Here is a 14,902-nt window from a genome sequence, read left to right as displayed (position 1 = left end):
CCTATTGCTGTCCTAACAGCATACATACCAAATGGGGTGCTTATATTTAATCTTGTACTGTTCTATGGAAGTTGTTTCACCACTGGAACAATAATAACTACTTTCAGCCTCAACCAGAGCCATACGTTTTTATCATGAGTATATATGTCATTCAAGTTGTAATTTTCTATTTATCTGTACATTTCAGCACTTTTCGGGCTTGGAGGAGGCAGTTTACAGGAATATTCAAGCTTGCAAGGAGCTGGCTAGGACCACCCGTACAGCTTACGGTCCAAATGGTAGGATTATACAACTTCATACAGTTCTAGGAAAAATACTTCCTTGTTGCTTGTTTTCTTGCTGGTGCTCTTATACTAATAAGCTTAATGCTTTTATAGGAATGAATAAAATGGTCATCAGTCATGTGGAGAAACTCTTTGTTACCAATGATGCTGCTACTATATTGCGAGAATTGGAGGTAGGTGGTCAAGTAACTTTTTTCAAAAAAGGTACAGCCTGTATAATGACTTTCCTGTTTCAATTAAGCAGTCTAGTACTAGCACAGCTGTTCATGTTTGCAAAGTACAGCTATAACTAATGAGAGTTAGGAAACTATTAGAAAACTGGATAGTTCTTTCAGAGACTAGTTGAAGGAATTCTGCATGTATTATGTTTGTAGTTTTTGCAGGGTTAGATATTTTATTCAGTAAGATTAGTGATAAGTGCCTGCATGAATAATATTTTCATTGTCATTTATTCATATGAGCATATGGATGTGCCGGGTAAGAAAATGCCATAAGCCCAAACCGTCCCATTTTGATCCCTCCTTTAGGGCACACTAATTTCCTTTCCCTACCTGCCTTGGCGAGAGAAAATCAAGTGTTGGTAATTTTTTTATATAACCTGCTTTTCAGTAGATGGGTATCAACTATCCTGCAGTTCATTCTACATATTCATTATCCTCTGGGGTGGAAAGATTTAATAGCTAACCTCACTTAAGGCTTGTGTATTTTGTTTGTGTCCTTTAAGCCCTATGATCATTGACCATGATAAAATAACTGGCTTACTTGCACATGTTTAAAATTCTTATCCTTGTTTTCAAATTCTTCCCTGGCCTCAACTTTCTTTTCTCTGTAAACTCGAGCCCTACAACCCATCGATATCCCTATGCTGCTTCAACTCGAGCCTGATGCCCATTCCTGATTTTCTTCCCTTTACCTTTGGCAGCCATGCTGCCTGGGTCCTAAGTTCCTGAATTCCTTCCCTAAACCTCTCTACCTCTACCTCCTCCTTTAAGGTGTGGGTTAAAACCTACCTCTTTGACCAGGCTTTTGGTTACTGTCATAGAGTTATACAGCACAGAAACAGGCCCATCGGCCCATCATGAGACCATCAAGCACCTAACTATTCTAATCCCATTTTCCAGCACTTGGCCCATAGCCTTGTATGCTATGGCATTTCAAATGCTCATCCAAATACTACTTAAATGTTCTGGGGGTTCCTGCCTCTACCACCTCTTTAGGCAGTGCGTTCCAGATTGCAACCACCCTCTGGGTGAAAATTTTTTCCTCAGATCCCTTCTAAACTTCCTGCCCCTTTGCTTAAATCTATGCCCCCTGGTTATTGAACCCTCTGCTAAGGGAAAAAGTTTCTTCCTATCTATCCTATCAATGCCCCTTATAATTTTGTATACCTCAGTCCTGTCCTAATATCTCTATCTGGCTTGGTGTCAAATTTGTATTTGTCCTATGAAGCACCTTGGGAGGTCTACATTAAAGGCACTGTCTAAATGCAAGTTGTTCACATTTCTGTGCCTTTTAAAACGTGTATCATGACTCCCCTCAGTTTTTTTTCCTGTACTAACAGTAAGTCTAATCACTTGAAACATTCTTCATAACTTAAATTTCCAAGGTATGGAAACTGTTATTTAAATAATTCTGAATCCATCTATATTTCTGATGATTCTCCCTTCTGGTGATTGAATTTAATTCTTGTATTTGTTGGATACAGGTTCAGCATCCTGCAGCAAAGATGTTGGTAATGGCTTCCCATATGCAGGAACAAGAGGTTGGGGACGGAACAAATTTTGTACTAGTTTTTTCTGGTGCTCTACTGGAACTAGCTGAGGAACTTCTGCGAATGGGCCTTTCGGTCTCAGAGGTGGGTAGCTTTAAAACATTATCTGGTGATTTCCCTTTATGGTTTTGATGTATGTTTTGCAATGTTTAAAGCTTGAGAAATGGATATTCAAAAAAAAAAAGAACCCTGCATATTGCTATTTTTCCCAGTGTGGTTGCCACTTGCCAGATAACTTTGAGTCAAAGTAAGTGTTGAATGCATTTCTGTAAGTCAGGGTTATTTAAATAGTGAGACAGATAGTCCCCAGTTGCTGGCAGTCTGACACTCAAGTCAGTACAAATTTCACTTCACTGGTTTTGTCTTTTTTCAATGTTGTGAGCCTGGAGGTTGGAAAGTACTTTTCTTAGCATTGTTGCCTCATTGTGGATAAGGCTGTGTCCTTGGATTCAGTTAGTAAGTGCTTCAGTGGAAAACTTGGAAAAGTGTAAGGCCGGGAGTTTACCCTAGATGGACAGGAGCCGGCCACCGACTAAAAAGTTGGTGACGAACCCGCTTCCATCTCACCTGGGGATCAAACCCGTACATTGCATGTCGCCGGGCTTCAGTTATTTCGAGGCGGGACTTCCACCTGCTTGAGGTGGGAAGTCCTGCCTAATGGAGCTGCCAGCTAATCAGTGGGCTGACAGCTCCTGGACCCAGCAGCGCCACTGGGAGCGATGGCCACTGCTGGGACTACAGCCCAGCTAGAAGTCAAGATGCCGTGGAGCCTGGACGGCAGGCAAGTTTCGGTTGCCTCGCCGGGGGTAATCAGTCGGCCTCTAGCGAGGCAAGAGTGGTCGGTTGGGGAGATGGGGGCCGTGTTGGGGGTGGTTGGGGTAGTGGGGACGGCCCTCCATTGGGCACAGGGTGCCCGATCAGGAGGGCACCCCCCGGGACGTTTGAGAGCCGCCTGGTTTTGTCAGGCGGCTTCTCTTGGGTCCAGGATGTCCGCTTGCCACGCGTAAAATCCGCGTGGAGGTGGGTAAAGGCCCTTAAGTGGCCACTTAAGGGCCTTGATTGGCCTAAGTGGGCGGGCTGTTTTTCGCTGCCAGTGCCCAACGTATAGTGGTGGCTGAGGTGGGAGCGGGTCAGGAAGGTCTCTCGGAGCCTCCTGCTCAATTTTACACCAGCCCCTGCCACCATCCCGCTCGTCGGGGTGGTGTAAAATTCAGTCCTAAGGATCTATGCACTTTGAAGGTGGTGTAAATTGTTCCTATGACCAACAAATGGCTATTTAGAAGTTAAGAACTTTAATTTAGCAGACTTTATTTTGTGGAAGTGAATAAGAAGATTCAGCATTTAAAAAAAAATGCTGTAGACAGGAAAATGTTTTAAATTTGATTATTGTTTCAGCATGCTTCTGATATACTTCACAGGTAATAGAAGGCTACGAGGCAGCTTCCAAAAAGGCTCTAGAGATCCTTCCAGACCTGATCTGTTCCTCTGTCAAGAACTTGCGGGATATAGAAGATGTATCGCCTGTCATTCGAGCTGCTATAATGAGCAAACAGTATGGCAATGCCGATTTCCTGTCCAAGCTAATTACACAAGCATGTGGTATGTGTGAAAAGTTTTATGATTTTTATTCTGAATTTGTAACTATTAAGATAAATTTTAAATCTATGCAGCGAGTAAAATGCAACCAGTGTGCAGACCATTGAGCCCTTGAAGTGTTGAAAAGGCTTTTTTAAAAATTAATTTTGGCACTAATTGACATTTTAGAGTGTTTTTAAAGCAGGCTTTGCATAAAAGCTTTGTTTCATTTCACCTCCATCGAATCTACTATTGGGATCTGACCAAATTTACATTGATACCACACTGATGTGAATTAATTGTTACTCAGACCGGTGGATGGCTGTTGTGAAGTGGTGCTCTTCTGGGGTTGGAGCAAGGCAGAGTAGAGGGAGTATTTAACAGTTCTTTACCTGATCTTGGGAGTGCTTGAAGCTGACACTGGACTTCTGAAAAGGGAAAATGTTCTGACTGCGTGCTAACATCTGTTGCCTTACTGTGTATAAAATAGGGTGGGAGAGTGCTTGTATGCTGTTCGCCTTGGTACGTTGATTGGGGGCAATAATGCTGTTTTAAAAAAAAACTATGATATTAGGAACCCCATTAGATTTATATGGAAAGCCTGCATAGTAATAACTTTGTTTTCCTTTCAGTATCTGTCTATTCAGAATCTGGACATTTTAATGTGGACAATATTCGAGTCTGCAAAATTCTGGTGAGTCGTACGGATGAAACAAAATTTTTGCCTATTGCTTAGGTTATTTGTTACAATGTACGTTAATTTTATTCGTGCTGAACTGATCAAACAATAGGAGTAATGAAGCTTTCCATTTTTTGGTTGCAAATGTAGCACCATAAAGCTTTGGTTGCATGAATTGCATAGAGTTTGCAGAACATTGCAAATTTTAATTTTAGTTTAAATGGATTGTAGGCTGTTGGCAGAAATATTTGCTTAATTGAACTACATCATAGTGGCTTGAATAGAAAGGACTTGGTGTGGTAATATACAATTTCTACGTTTTTTAGGGATCTGGTGTGCTTGCTTCATCAGTGCTTCATGGAATGGTTTTCAAACGTGAAACCGAGGGGGATGTTACCTCTGTCAAAGATGCCAAAATAGCAATATATTCATGTCCTTTTGACTGCATGGTAACAGAGACGAAGGTATCATTGTTTAGATTCTGTTTGATAACATTTTGCAATCCATATGATTAATATTTCTGAACTGTAATATTCCCAAACCCATTTTTATACTAGATTTAAGATTGTGATATTTTAAAAGGTCACCCATGGTATTTCTCATGGTACATTGGCTGGCACGTTGGTTTATAATGCCAAGACCGTGATACTACATAATGTATATTAAACTCTCCTATAGAGATGTGTTTAATCTGAACTTTAAATGCACATTATAATTGCTGTAAATAAACCTGACTTCTGTAATTAATTACTGTTCGTGAAGAAAGTTTGTAGATTGTCAGGTACCTGTATATTTGTCTCATTCTATAATCTTCCCTCACAACAGCAAATAACTTGTAATTGATTTCACTGGGGAATAATCTATTTAATTTGATATATACTGAAGTGTGACGCTTGGTTTCAAAACTTTGTACAAAAAAGTTATTAATACTATTTCCCTGTTGTAAACCCACTAAACAAATGTTTCTTCCTTCCCCCCCCCGACCCACTTTGTGCCATAGCTGAACCAAAGAGTACGGTAGACTTCTTTCCTTATATTATTCCCCTCTCTACCACCCCAGGCCCTTTTCCTTAAATTGCCAATTCCTTCTGCTGCACAAGCTGAGCATGTGCAGCTATTGCCAATGATTTGACTCGCTTCAGTTACTCACTTCAGCCAGCCCTCTTGCTTCTTCTCCCAGCATCAATCTTGTACTATCTGAAAGTGCCTTTTGTGTCTCACACAATGGTGTGGGTGGTAGACTCTTTCATAATGGCACCTGTAAAGGTGCAGCCAGAACCTCCATCAAAGAACTCATGGTCCCATTGGTGGTCAGCAGCCTATCTCCTTCATCAAGTGCCACGAATATCACCCGCGTTGGTCACTTGGGAGGCGGTGGCATTGTGGTACTGTCACTAGACTAGTAATCCAGAGCCCGGACTAATGCTCTGGGGATACGGGTTCGCATCCCACCATGACAGATGGTGAAATTTGAATTCAATTAATAGGTCTGGAATTACCAGCTAGTCTAATGACTGTAAAACCATTGTCGATTGTTGTAAAAACCCGTCTGGTTCACTAATGTCCTTTAGGGAAGGAAATCTGCTGTCCTAACCTTGTCTGGCCTACATGTGACACCAGACCCACAGCAATGTGCTTGACTCTTAACTGCCCTCTGAAATAGCCTAGCAAGCCACTCAGTTCAAGGGCAATTAGAGATGGACAATAAATGCTGGCCGAGCTGGCGACGTCCTCATCCCACAAACAAATAAAAAATAAACTCATGCAGTATCTGATGATGGCTGACGTTTGGGAATGCCTAGTGAATGCTGCTGGTTTTGGGTGCAAGTTGCTCTGTCCCTTGCCTGCCATGTTGCAGTCTGTTTTCATGTAGAAGAATTTAGGTAAGGTGAAAAGCAGTCTCCCCATTTTTAAAAGAAAACAGTGCTGACAGTTATGCAGATTTTGTTCAAAGTGTTCTCATTTCTGATATTTTGTAAACTTGGGATTGAGAGCTGGTGTAGTTTTCTCTATTTGTCTAATAATTTAGCAATATTTACATTGTATATTCTTGGATAACCTAAACGCTTTAAGAGTAGTGTGAGTAACTTATTAAATTTCATTCAGAATTCTGCAAAGATCCTTAATACATTCAATATGAACCTTCTGTTCTAAGCACACTCAGTTTATAGCAATCAAGTTGAATTTAAATTATGTAAGGAGTGAACAATCTTTGCCAATGTGAATTTTCTTTTTGAAGGGTACGGTTTTGTTAAAGAATGCAGATGAATTGATGACTTTCAGCAAAGGAGAGGAAGATCTTATGGAGGTTCAAGTGAAGGCTATAGCAGATGCTGGTGCTAATCTAATCGTAACTGGAGGGAAAGTAGCTGACATGGCCCTGCATTATGCTAACAAGTACCAGCTGATGGTCGTTAGGTAAGCAATTTTTACAAAGGCTGTTTTTGCTGACTGCAGCCACTAGGTGGCGCAGTACTAGCACATGCACAAATGTAGCCTCTTCCACTGAAACGTCACTGCGACGGTCAGGCAGCTGCCATGATTAAAGATGGTGCTGCTCAGTTTATCACAGGAAATGCGTATGACTAGTTAGTTCTAGCAAACTAACCTTACATTAAGGTGGATGGAAGCCCAGTAATATACTGGTATGTAGTGTAGGATTGTTAGGACCAGGTGAGAAAGGTGTCTAGGGGTCTCTCAGCCTTCACCTGGTCTTACTATAACAGAGTTTAATTTTAAACTGTCTTTTTAGCTCCCCCTTGGTGAATCCTTGTGCACCGCTTTCCAATTATAAGACAAAGAAACCAGCACAAACAGGCTTTCTTATGTTGAAAGAAGAGATTTGTTAAACTTAAGCTCTAATTCGGTTCACGCCAGTGGATGCATGACGCGCCCATGCTAGCATGCATACGTGATACACACATGCAAATAGACAGAAAAGAGCAGAAGAAAAATACAGTGGAAAGGTTTGAGGCAATATCTGAAGAGGTTTTGTTACGGGTCTTCGCGCTCACTGTAGAGTCCTTGATTGTAGGTAGATCTTGCTCTTCGTTGGGGCCCAATATTCTTGAACCTTGTTCGCTGTAGGAGACTTTTCTCTCTTGGGGTTCATGTGTCTTCTTTGGATTGTGAGAAAGAGATGGGAGCAGGCAGCCAGGAGAGGCTGTGGCGAGCCAGCCAGGAGAGATCTTCTCAGTTCAGGAGCATTCTGCTTTTTGCCCAAACTGTTCGTACAAATTCAAAAAACTCAGTTTGCCCAGCAGGTTAGTCATGTGACTAGCTAGTTTGACCATGTCCGTATGTGTTTGGCCATCTTAGCAGTTAACCTGGAATGCGAGCTCCCCACCTTCCAACTTCAGGTGATCAAAGGTCCATTGTGGGTTGAATGTGTCACAGAATGGCTGCTTTGTCCTTCCAAACACTGTCTGTCAATATCCAAATGTCTTTTCCAGCCACGGCTGATCTGTTTAACAAGTCCTTTCTTCACTCCAGTAACAGTTTAAAATCAGTGTTCATGACAAAATTAATGTGCCTCATTCTTGGCAGGTGGGGGCCTCCACACCCAGCAGAAAGAAATGCGATTTGAGAAAAGCGTATTTCATTAAAAGTCAAGAGAAAAATGTAAGATACAGGAAAAAAAACATGAGTCTGTCGTCTCTGGGTGCCAGTGCTGCTTTAATTGCCCCCTTTTTGGCATCCTAATAAACATGTTTTTTTGGGGGGGAAGTTTCCCTTCCATTTGCCCATTTTGAAAGCTGCCGAGGGTCTTTGTTCCTGCTGAGGTAATTTTTTTTAATAAAAAGAGTCAGTAGTGGGCGGGTTTATCCTGAACTCAGTGCTTTGCTGAGTCATGCAAAGGCTTTTTGTCTGACTGGGGGGGAAGATTCTTTGCTAATCTCCCCTTTGTTCCAGAGGACACTCCTGCCTGCAGGTATTTGTGCAGACTTTACCGCATTCCCCTGTGGCACTTCATCTAGATGAGGCATCACCTTCATGGTTTCTCTGCCCCCAAGAGGTCTTTTTGTCTCTGCAGGTTCCTGTAAATGCTGTTAGCAACTCTGGTGGGGTGTTTCTAGTGTCTGCATTTACATAGGATGTGGGGTCTAACGTTTCACATTTTTTGGGGTTGGCTGACTGGACAGTAGGGGTTTTCATCTGGGATTCCTCCCGGACTTCCTTTAACATGCCCTCTTGGTCACTTTTTCCCCTTCTCTGTCTAACCTTTTGCCTGCCTGTCCCTTTTTGTTCTCTGCGGAGGGGGCCCTTACAGTTCGCCAGCCCTCTGCTGGTGGGTCCTCCTAACACGGGTACAGGACTTAGGGGTGCAGGTTTCACTGTAGGTTGGGATTTCCCCTCAACCTGGCACATGTGGCAACTCCTGCAGTACTCCACCACAGCTTTGTGGAGTTTTGGCCAGTCAAACCGCTGTCTTATGCGGCCTTTGTATACCAGCATGTACAGCCACTATAGTCTTGTGGGTCCTTCTTAATATTTCTCTCCGCTACCTCTGTGGCACCACTAACTGGTGAACTACTGTCCACTCCTTGCTGTCAGGTCTATGAGGAGAACTCCATTTCCTCATCAGTACCTGATTCTTTTAAGTAGTAGCAATCAGGGGCTCTTTCTGCTTCACTTTCAGGCTAGGCAGCCTGTGCTAACTCTCTCATACTGGGTCGGCTCGCTGAGCCTCAGTTAGAGAAAATCCATTTAATTCATTCCCTAACTTTCCAAAGAAAGTCTCGGACAGGCAGACCTCATGGTCATCTGCCTGCACTGCCAATTCAGTCTCCTCTGGGGAAGCTGGTTTGATCATGGCCTGATCCACGACACATTCAGGGAAACTGCAGGAGTCTGTCTCCTGCCTCGTCCCTGTCTCTCTAAACTCGCACCGGGGGGCTACCACCTTCACTCCCCTCCAGATCATTACCTAGGAGCAGGTCAACCCTGTCCACAGGCAAACTAGGGACAATCCCTACGGTCCCCCGTCCCGAAACTAGGTCCCACTCCAGGTGTACCTGGTGTACAGGTACAGGCATACATTGCCCTCCAATACCATTCACCACCATTCTGGTGTTCACTGCACGCTCTGGGGGAAAGGTCCAGCCTTTTCCCAGTAAAAGAGATCTAGTCATCCCTGTGTCCCTGAGAATTACCGGTGCTTGCTTGCCCCACTCGAGGGGTACGGGGGTTACTTTCCCTTCATACATAAAACCTTGATAACCCTCGAGAATCCTATTAAATTTTCCTGCATTTGCAGTAATAAGATTCCTGGGTCTCACTGTTATTGCAGTTAAAGCCACAGCTTGTTCTGCTGTGCTTTCCATCAGGTTCTCCTCTTCACTGAGCGGGTGTTCCCTCGTTAACCCTACAGGTTTTCCCTTTAGTTTCCAGCAGTCAGCTTTTAAATGCCCTGCTTTATTACAATGGAAGCACATAGGTCTCCCGGTCTCTCTCTTGCTCCTTCCTTTTTGGCTAGAGGAGGGCCCCCTATGTCGCCTGCTTTCCTTTCTCTCCCAGGACTGCTTGGGCTCCTATCACCTTCCCACCCTTTGTCTTTTTCGGATTTGTGGGGGTGATTAGGAAAGGTTCTCCCCCGAGAAACCGACTAATAAATTAAAGCAAACTCATTAGCCAGAACGGCCGCTTGTTGGGCTCTCTGGACCCGCTGCTCTTCTAAATGGGTCTTTATGGAGAGTGGGAAAGAGAGTTTAAACATCTCTAACAAAATTACTTCTCTGAGATCCTCATAGCTGAGCTGTACTTTAAGAGCCCTCAGTCATTTGTCAAAAGCCAGCTGCTTTACTTTCAAACTGCAGATAAGTTTGATTAGCTTGCTTCTTGAGGGTTCTAAACTTTTGGCGATAGGCTTCGGGTACTAATTCATATGCCCCAGGAATAGCATTTTTGGTCAGTTCATAATTTGTTGAACATTCATCTCGCAAAGGAATAAACCTCATGGGCTTTTCCAGTTAGCTTGCTTTGTAGCAAAAGAGACCAGGTCTTAGCTGGCCATTTTAGCTGTCTTGCCAATTTCTCAAAGGACACAAAAAATTCTTCTAAATCCTCCTCATTGAATTTTAGAATTAGTTGAGCTAGTTTTAACAGTTTTGTACCCAGCCCTGAATTACGCTGCTGCATATTGGCCATACTTTCACTGGGGTTACTCTGTTGCCCCCAGTTAACTCAAGCTGCTTCAACTTTCTTCGCATTCCTTCCGGAATATTCTTTCTCTTTCCCTCTCCTGTCTGTCTTTCTCTCTCCTCAAATTCAAGTTTCCTCTGTTCCATTTGTAACTTTGCTAACAATATCCTGTCGGAGTCTGCTTCGATGCCTGTTTCTGCTTCAGATTCAAGGGAAAAATGGTTGGCCACTAGTCTTTGGAGTTCAGACTTCCTAGCCTTGCCACATACAGTGATCCCACACTGCTCAGCCATTTTCCTCCCTAGACAGTGCTTTTAACTTCTCCCAAGTTTCTGCGCCCTGGCTTGGGGAACTGCTAGCTTCAGTTGCAGACATGTTCGTATTCAAGCGCGCACAACCACAGGAAAACCTGTGTTGGAATCTTGCTCTTTTTTGATTGGGAACAATCTGGTTTCCCACTTCCAATTTCTCTTGTACGTCTGTGGGTCAATTCCGGATGCTAGCACCCAAATTTCTGTTGCAAGCAGATGAAAAAGGTGTCTAGGGGTCCATCTCAGCCTTCACCAGGTCTTACTGTAACTGGGTTTAACTTTAAACACTCTGTTTTTAGCTCCCCCTTGGTGAATCCTTGTTCACCGCTTTCCAATTATAAGACAAAGAAACCAGCACAAACAGGCTTTCTTAGGTTGAAAGAAGAAAAGTTGAAATTTCTTAAACTTAAGCTCTAATTCAGTTAACGCTTATGGACACACACCGCGCCCACGCTAGCATGCATATGCGATACACATGCAAATAGGGACAGAAAAGAGCAGAAGGAAAATACAGTGGAAAGGTTTGAGGCAATATCTGGAGTTTTTGTTACAGGTCTTCGAACTTACTGTAGAGTCCTTGATTGTAGGTAGATCTTGCTCTTCGTTGGGGCCCAGTATTATTCTTAAACCTTGTTCGCTGTAGGAGACTTTTCTCTCTTGGGGTTCATGTGTCTTCAGTGGATTCAGAGAAAGAGATGGAAACAGGCAGGCAGGAGCGGCTGTGGCGAGCCAGCCAGGAGAGAGCTGCTCAGTCCAGGAGCATTCTGCTTTTTGCCCAAACTGTTTGTACAAATTCAAAAAACTCAGTTTGCCCAGCAGGTTAGTCATGTGACAAGCTGGTTTGACCATGTCTATGTATGTATTCGGCCATCTTAGCAGTCAACCTGGAATGCGGGCTCCCCCGCCTTCAACGTCTGGTGATCAAAGGTCCATTGTGGGTTGAATGTGTCACGGAATGGCTGCTTTGTCCTTCCAAACACTGTCCGTTAATATGCAAGTGTCTTTTCCAGCCACAGCTGATCTGTTTATCAAGTCCTTTCTTCACTCCAGTAACAGTTTAAAATCAATGTTCGTGACAAAATTAATGTGCCTCATTCTTGGCAGTTGGGGACCTAGCATGACAAGGATACTAACTGTAATCCTCAGATCCATTTAATATTCCGGTAATCCTATGAAATACAAAAGGAATTTTATGGTTGAATTTCCATGTTTTGATACTTTTGGGAGATAGCGAATTGGCACCCTGATCGATGAAGAAAATTGAGCAGAGTATAAAATTGCTGCCAATTCGTTATCCACATTTTATATGACTGACCAGGGCTGATTTCACCCCAACTCAACTGCTCGCTCCAGACCTCACTGCTCCTCCCCCACTCCCCTGGCCAATTGTTCCTCGCTTCGCGCGATCCCACTCTCCAGCCGCTCGCTCCCTGCTTCCCTCCCCTCCCCTCACCCCCACCCTCCAAGCTCTAGGCCCCGCCGCTTCCCTCCTCTTGGCCACTCGCTCCTATGTTCTGCGCGCGCCGCCCAAAGAAGCAAGGTGGGCCGCAAGGGGTGATGGGGCGCTGTAGGAGCAAGTGGCCGAGAGGAGGGAAGCAGCGCGCCATAGAGCTAGGGGTGGTGGGGAGTGAGTGGCCAGAGAGCGGGTTGCCGCAAAGTGAGGAGCGGGGAACAATCGACCAGGGGAGTGGGGAGGAGCAGCGAGGTCTGGAGCGAGCGGGGGGGGTGGTGGGAGAGAAAGCGTCGAGCATCAAGGACCAGCCTCAAAGGGGCTGGATACCCGATGACACTTTATCGCACATGCGCAAGGACTGATCAAGCACGGATACACGATGAAGTTATCCCACGCATGCATCACTTAGTCCTGGCAGGACGTAGGCTGCGCATTTGTGCAAATTGGAACGCTCTGATGATGTCGGCGGGCCACTGCGTTGTCAGCAGTCACTTTTTTTTTACGAATTGTTTCTGGGACCATGTTCATTTCCTCTTGCTCCATGTTCAGGATCAGATCTGAGTGTTCCATTAGGGTACAATGACCCTGCTAATATTGATAATTTAAAAAAAAAAGTCTCACGCGAAATACAGCAACTCCAGCAGAGCAGCGCCCTCTCAGTACTGCCACCGGGAGTGCCAGCTTAGATTATGGAACTCAAATCTCTGGACTGTGGATGCAAACTCGTGACCTTCTGACCTAGAGAGGGTCAGAATGTGACAATACCTATCTGTGTATACCATGCATACAAGCATTCCGTTGAGTATTTCAAGGAAATAACCCAATTTTGGAGAGTTTTCTTCATGCTAAACTGGTATAAGAACTTGTGAATCTTTAGGGATCTAGTGAGATATTTAGTGAAGTGATGTTCATTTGGATGTTGGGTGAGGATGGGGTTGGGCATGGCTCAATCAAACAATACAAAGATAGCAGCACGGTAACAAATGCAGAATAGCCATTTGGATGAATTACCAGAGGACATAGGCATTTGGGAGTTGGTGCCATAGCATGAGCCACTGCTCTTGGAGGAACGAGGGGAAGAACATTGTGGCTGGGGTGGTCTTTTAATGAGTGTACTTGTTTATCATAGAATTGTAGAAAATTTATGACACAGAAAGAGGCCACTTGGCCCATCGTGTCTGCACCGGCTGAAAAATGAGCCACCCAGCCTGATCCCACCTTTCAGCATTTGGTCTGTACCCTGCAGGTTGTGGCACTTGAAGTGCATATCCAGACACCTTTTAAATGAGTTGAAGGTTTCTACTTCTACCCTTTCAGGCAGTTCCAGATCCCCACCACCCTCTGGATGAAAAAAGTTTTCCTCATCTCCCCTCTAATCTTTCTATCAATCACTTTAAATCTATGCCCTCTCGACACTGACCTCTCTGCTAAGGTGCATAGACCCTTCACATCCACTGTGTCCAAGCCCCTCACAATTTTGTACATTATAATCAAATCTGCCCTCAACCTTCTCTGTTCCCAGGAGAACAACCCCAGCCTATCCAGTTTTTCCTCATAGCTGCATTTTTCCAGTCCTGGCAACATTGTTGTAAAGCTCTTCTGTACCCTCTCTAGTGCAAATACATCCTTTCTGTAATGAGGTGACCAGAACTGCACAGAGTACCCATGTTGTGGCCTAACTAATGATTTATACAGTTCCGACATAACCTCCCTGCCCTTTATATTCTATACTTAGGCTAATAAAGGAAAGCATTCCATATGCTTTCTTATCCACCTTATCAGCCTGTCCTGCTACCTTCAGGGATCTGTGGACATTCACTCCAAGGTCCTTCACTTCCTCTACACCTCTCAGTATTCTGCCATTAATCATGTATTCTATCTGTTTATCATAAATTTGCACCCAAGGACCAAAATTTAGGGGGGGAATTGGCATTCAAGAATATGGGGTTATTCGGCTTTTAATTTAATGGCAAACTGCTCTATCAGTTTTTTGTTTGAACTGATCGTCTTTGCTACTGATCCCCAAATATCTGTTCATATAAGTTTTGAAATAATCGCTGAAAATAAGTCTAAATGGCTTATCTTCATGACTTCACCTGTGGTATCCATTTTGTTTTTCCAGGTTAAACTCTAAATGGGATTTGCGACGATTATGCAAAACAGTAGGAGCTACAGCCCTTCCAAGATTGGTGGGTAACATAAATGGAATCTCTTAATAATTGTATTTATCTTTTCAAAGCAATTTTTAAATATAATGGTGTGGATTTTACAGACACCACCCACTCCGGAAGAAATGGGGTATTGTGACAGTGTTCACTTGTCAGAAGTTGGTGACACACAGGTGGTGATATTTAAGCATGGTAAGTTTTAAAAATTGTGTATAGATTATAAATGATGCATATGCTAAAGGTACAATTTTTCCTTAAATCTACTGCAAAAAGACGGTTTCAACATCTCGGCGGTGATCTTGAGGTGAACAATAAGCTTGCTCTCCTATAAGCTCCCTGAATGTTATATTTTCCAGACCTCTTCAATTGAGGCAAACCTTGTAGGCTGATGGGGCAAACAATCAAGTGATTTAGTTCTGTCACCTTACTGCCTGTGTGGAGTTTGCAAGTTCTCCCTGTGTCTGCGTGGGTTTCCTCCGGGTGCTCCGGTTTCCTCCCACATGCCAAAGACTTGCAGGTT

At 43.8% G+C, this 14,902-nt stretch overlaps 1 protein-coding gene across 1 annotated transcript in view; it reads left to right on the top strand.

Annotated features, from left to right (window-relative positions):
* The window catches only part of cct8 (chaperonin containing TCP1, subunit 8 (theta)), a 28,306-nt gene that overhangs the window by 2,731 nt on the left and 10,673 nt on the right, over positions 1-14,902 (top strand). Inside the window, exons 2-10 of the mRNA XM_068040512.1 lie at positions 188-278; positions 378-457; positions 1,990-2,139; positions 3,474-3,654; positions 4,263-4,324; positions 4,636-4,773; positions 6,549-6,727; positions 14,337-14,403; positions 14,487-14,574. Coding sequence (XP_067896613.1) covers positions 188-278; positions 378-457; positions 1,990-2,139; positions 3,474-3,654; positions 4,263-4,324; positions 4,636-4,773; positions 6,549-6,727; positions 14,337-14,403; positions 14,487-14,574 — 1,036 coding nt within the window. The remainder of the gene's footprint in view (positions 1-187; positions 279-377; positions 458-1,989; positions 2,140-3,473; positions 3,655-4,262; positions 4,325-4,635; positions 4,774-6,548; positions 6,728-14,336; positions 14,404-14,486; positions 14,575-14,902) is intronic.

This window comes from Heterodontus francisci, chromosome 10 (genome assembly GCF_036365525.1).
Source record: "Heterodontus francisci isolate sHetFra1 chromosome 10, sHetFra1.hap1, whole genome shotgun sequence".
Classification (NCBI taxonomy): domain Eukaryota; kingdom Metazoa; phylum Chordata; class Chondrichthyes; order Heterodontiformes; family Heterodontidae; genus Heterodontus; species Heterodontus francisci.
Note: the sequence above shows the minus strand (reverse complement) of the source record. Positions and strands in the feature narration are given on the sequence as shown.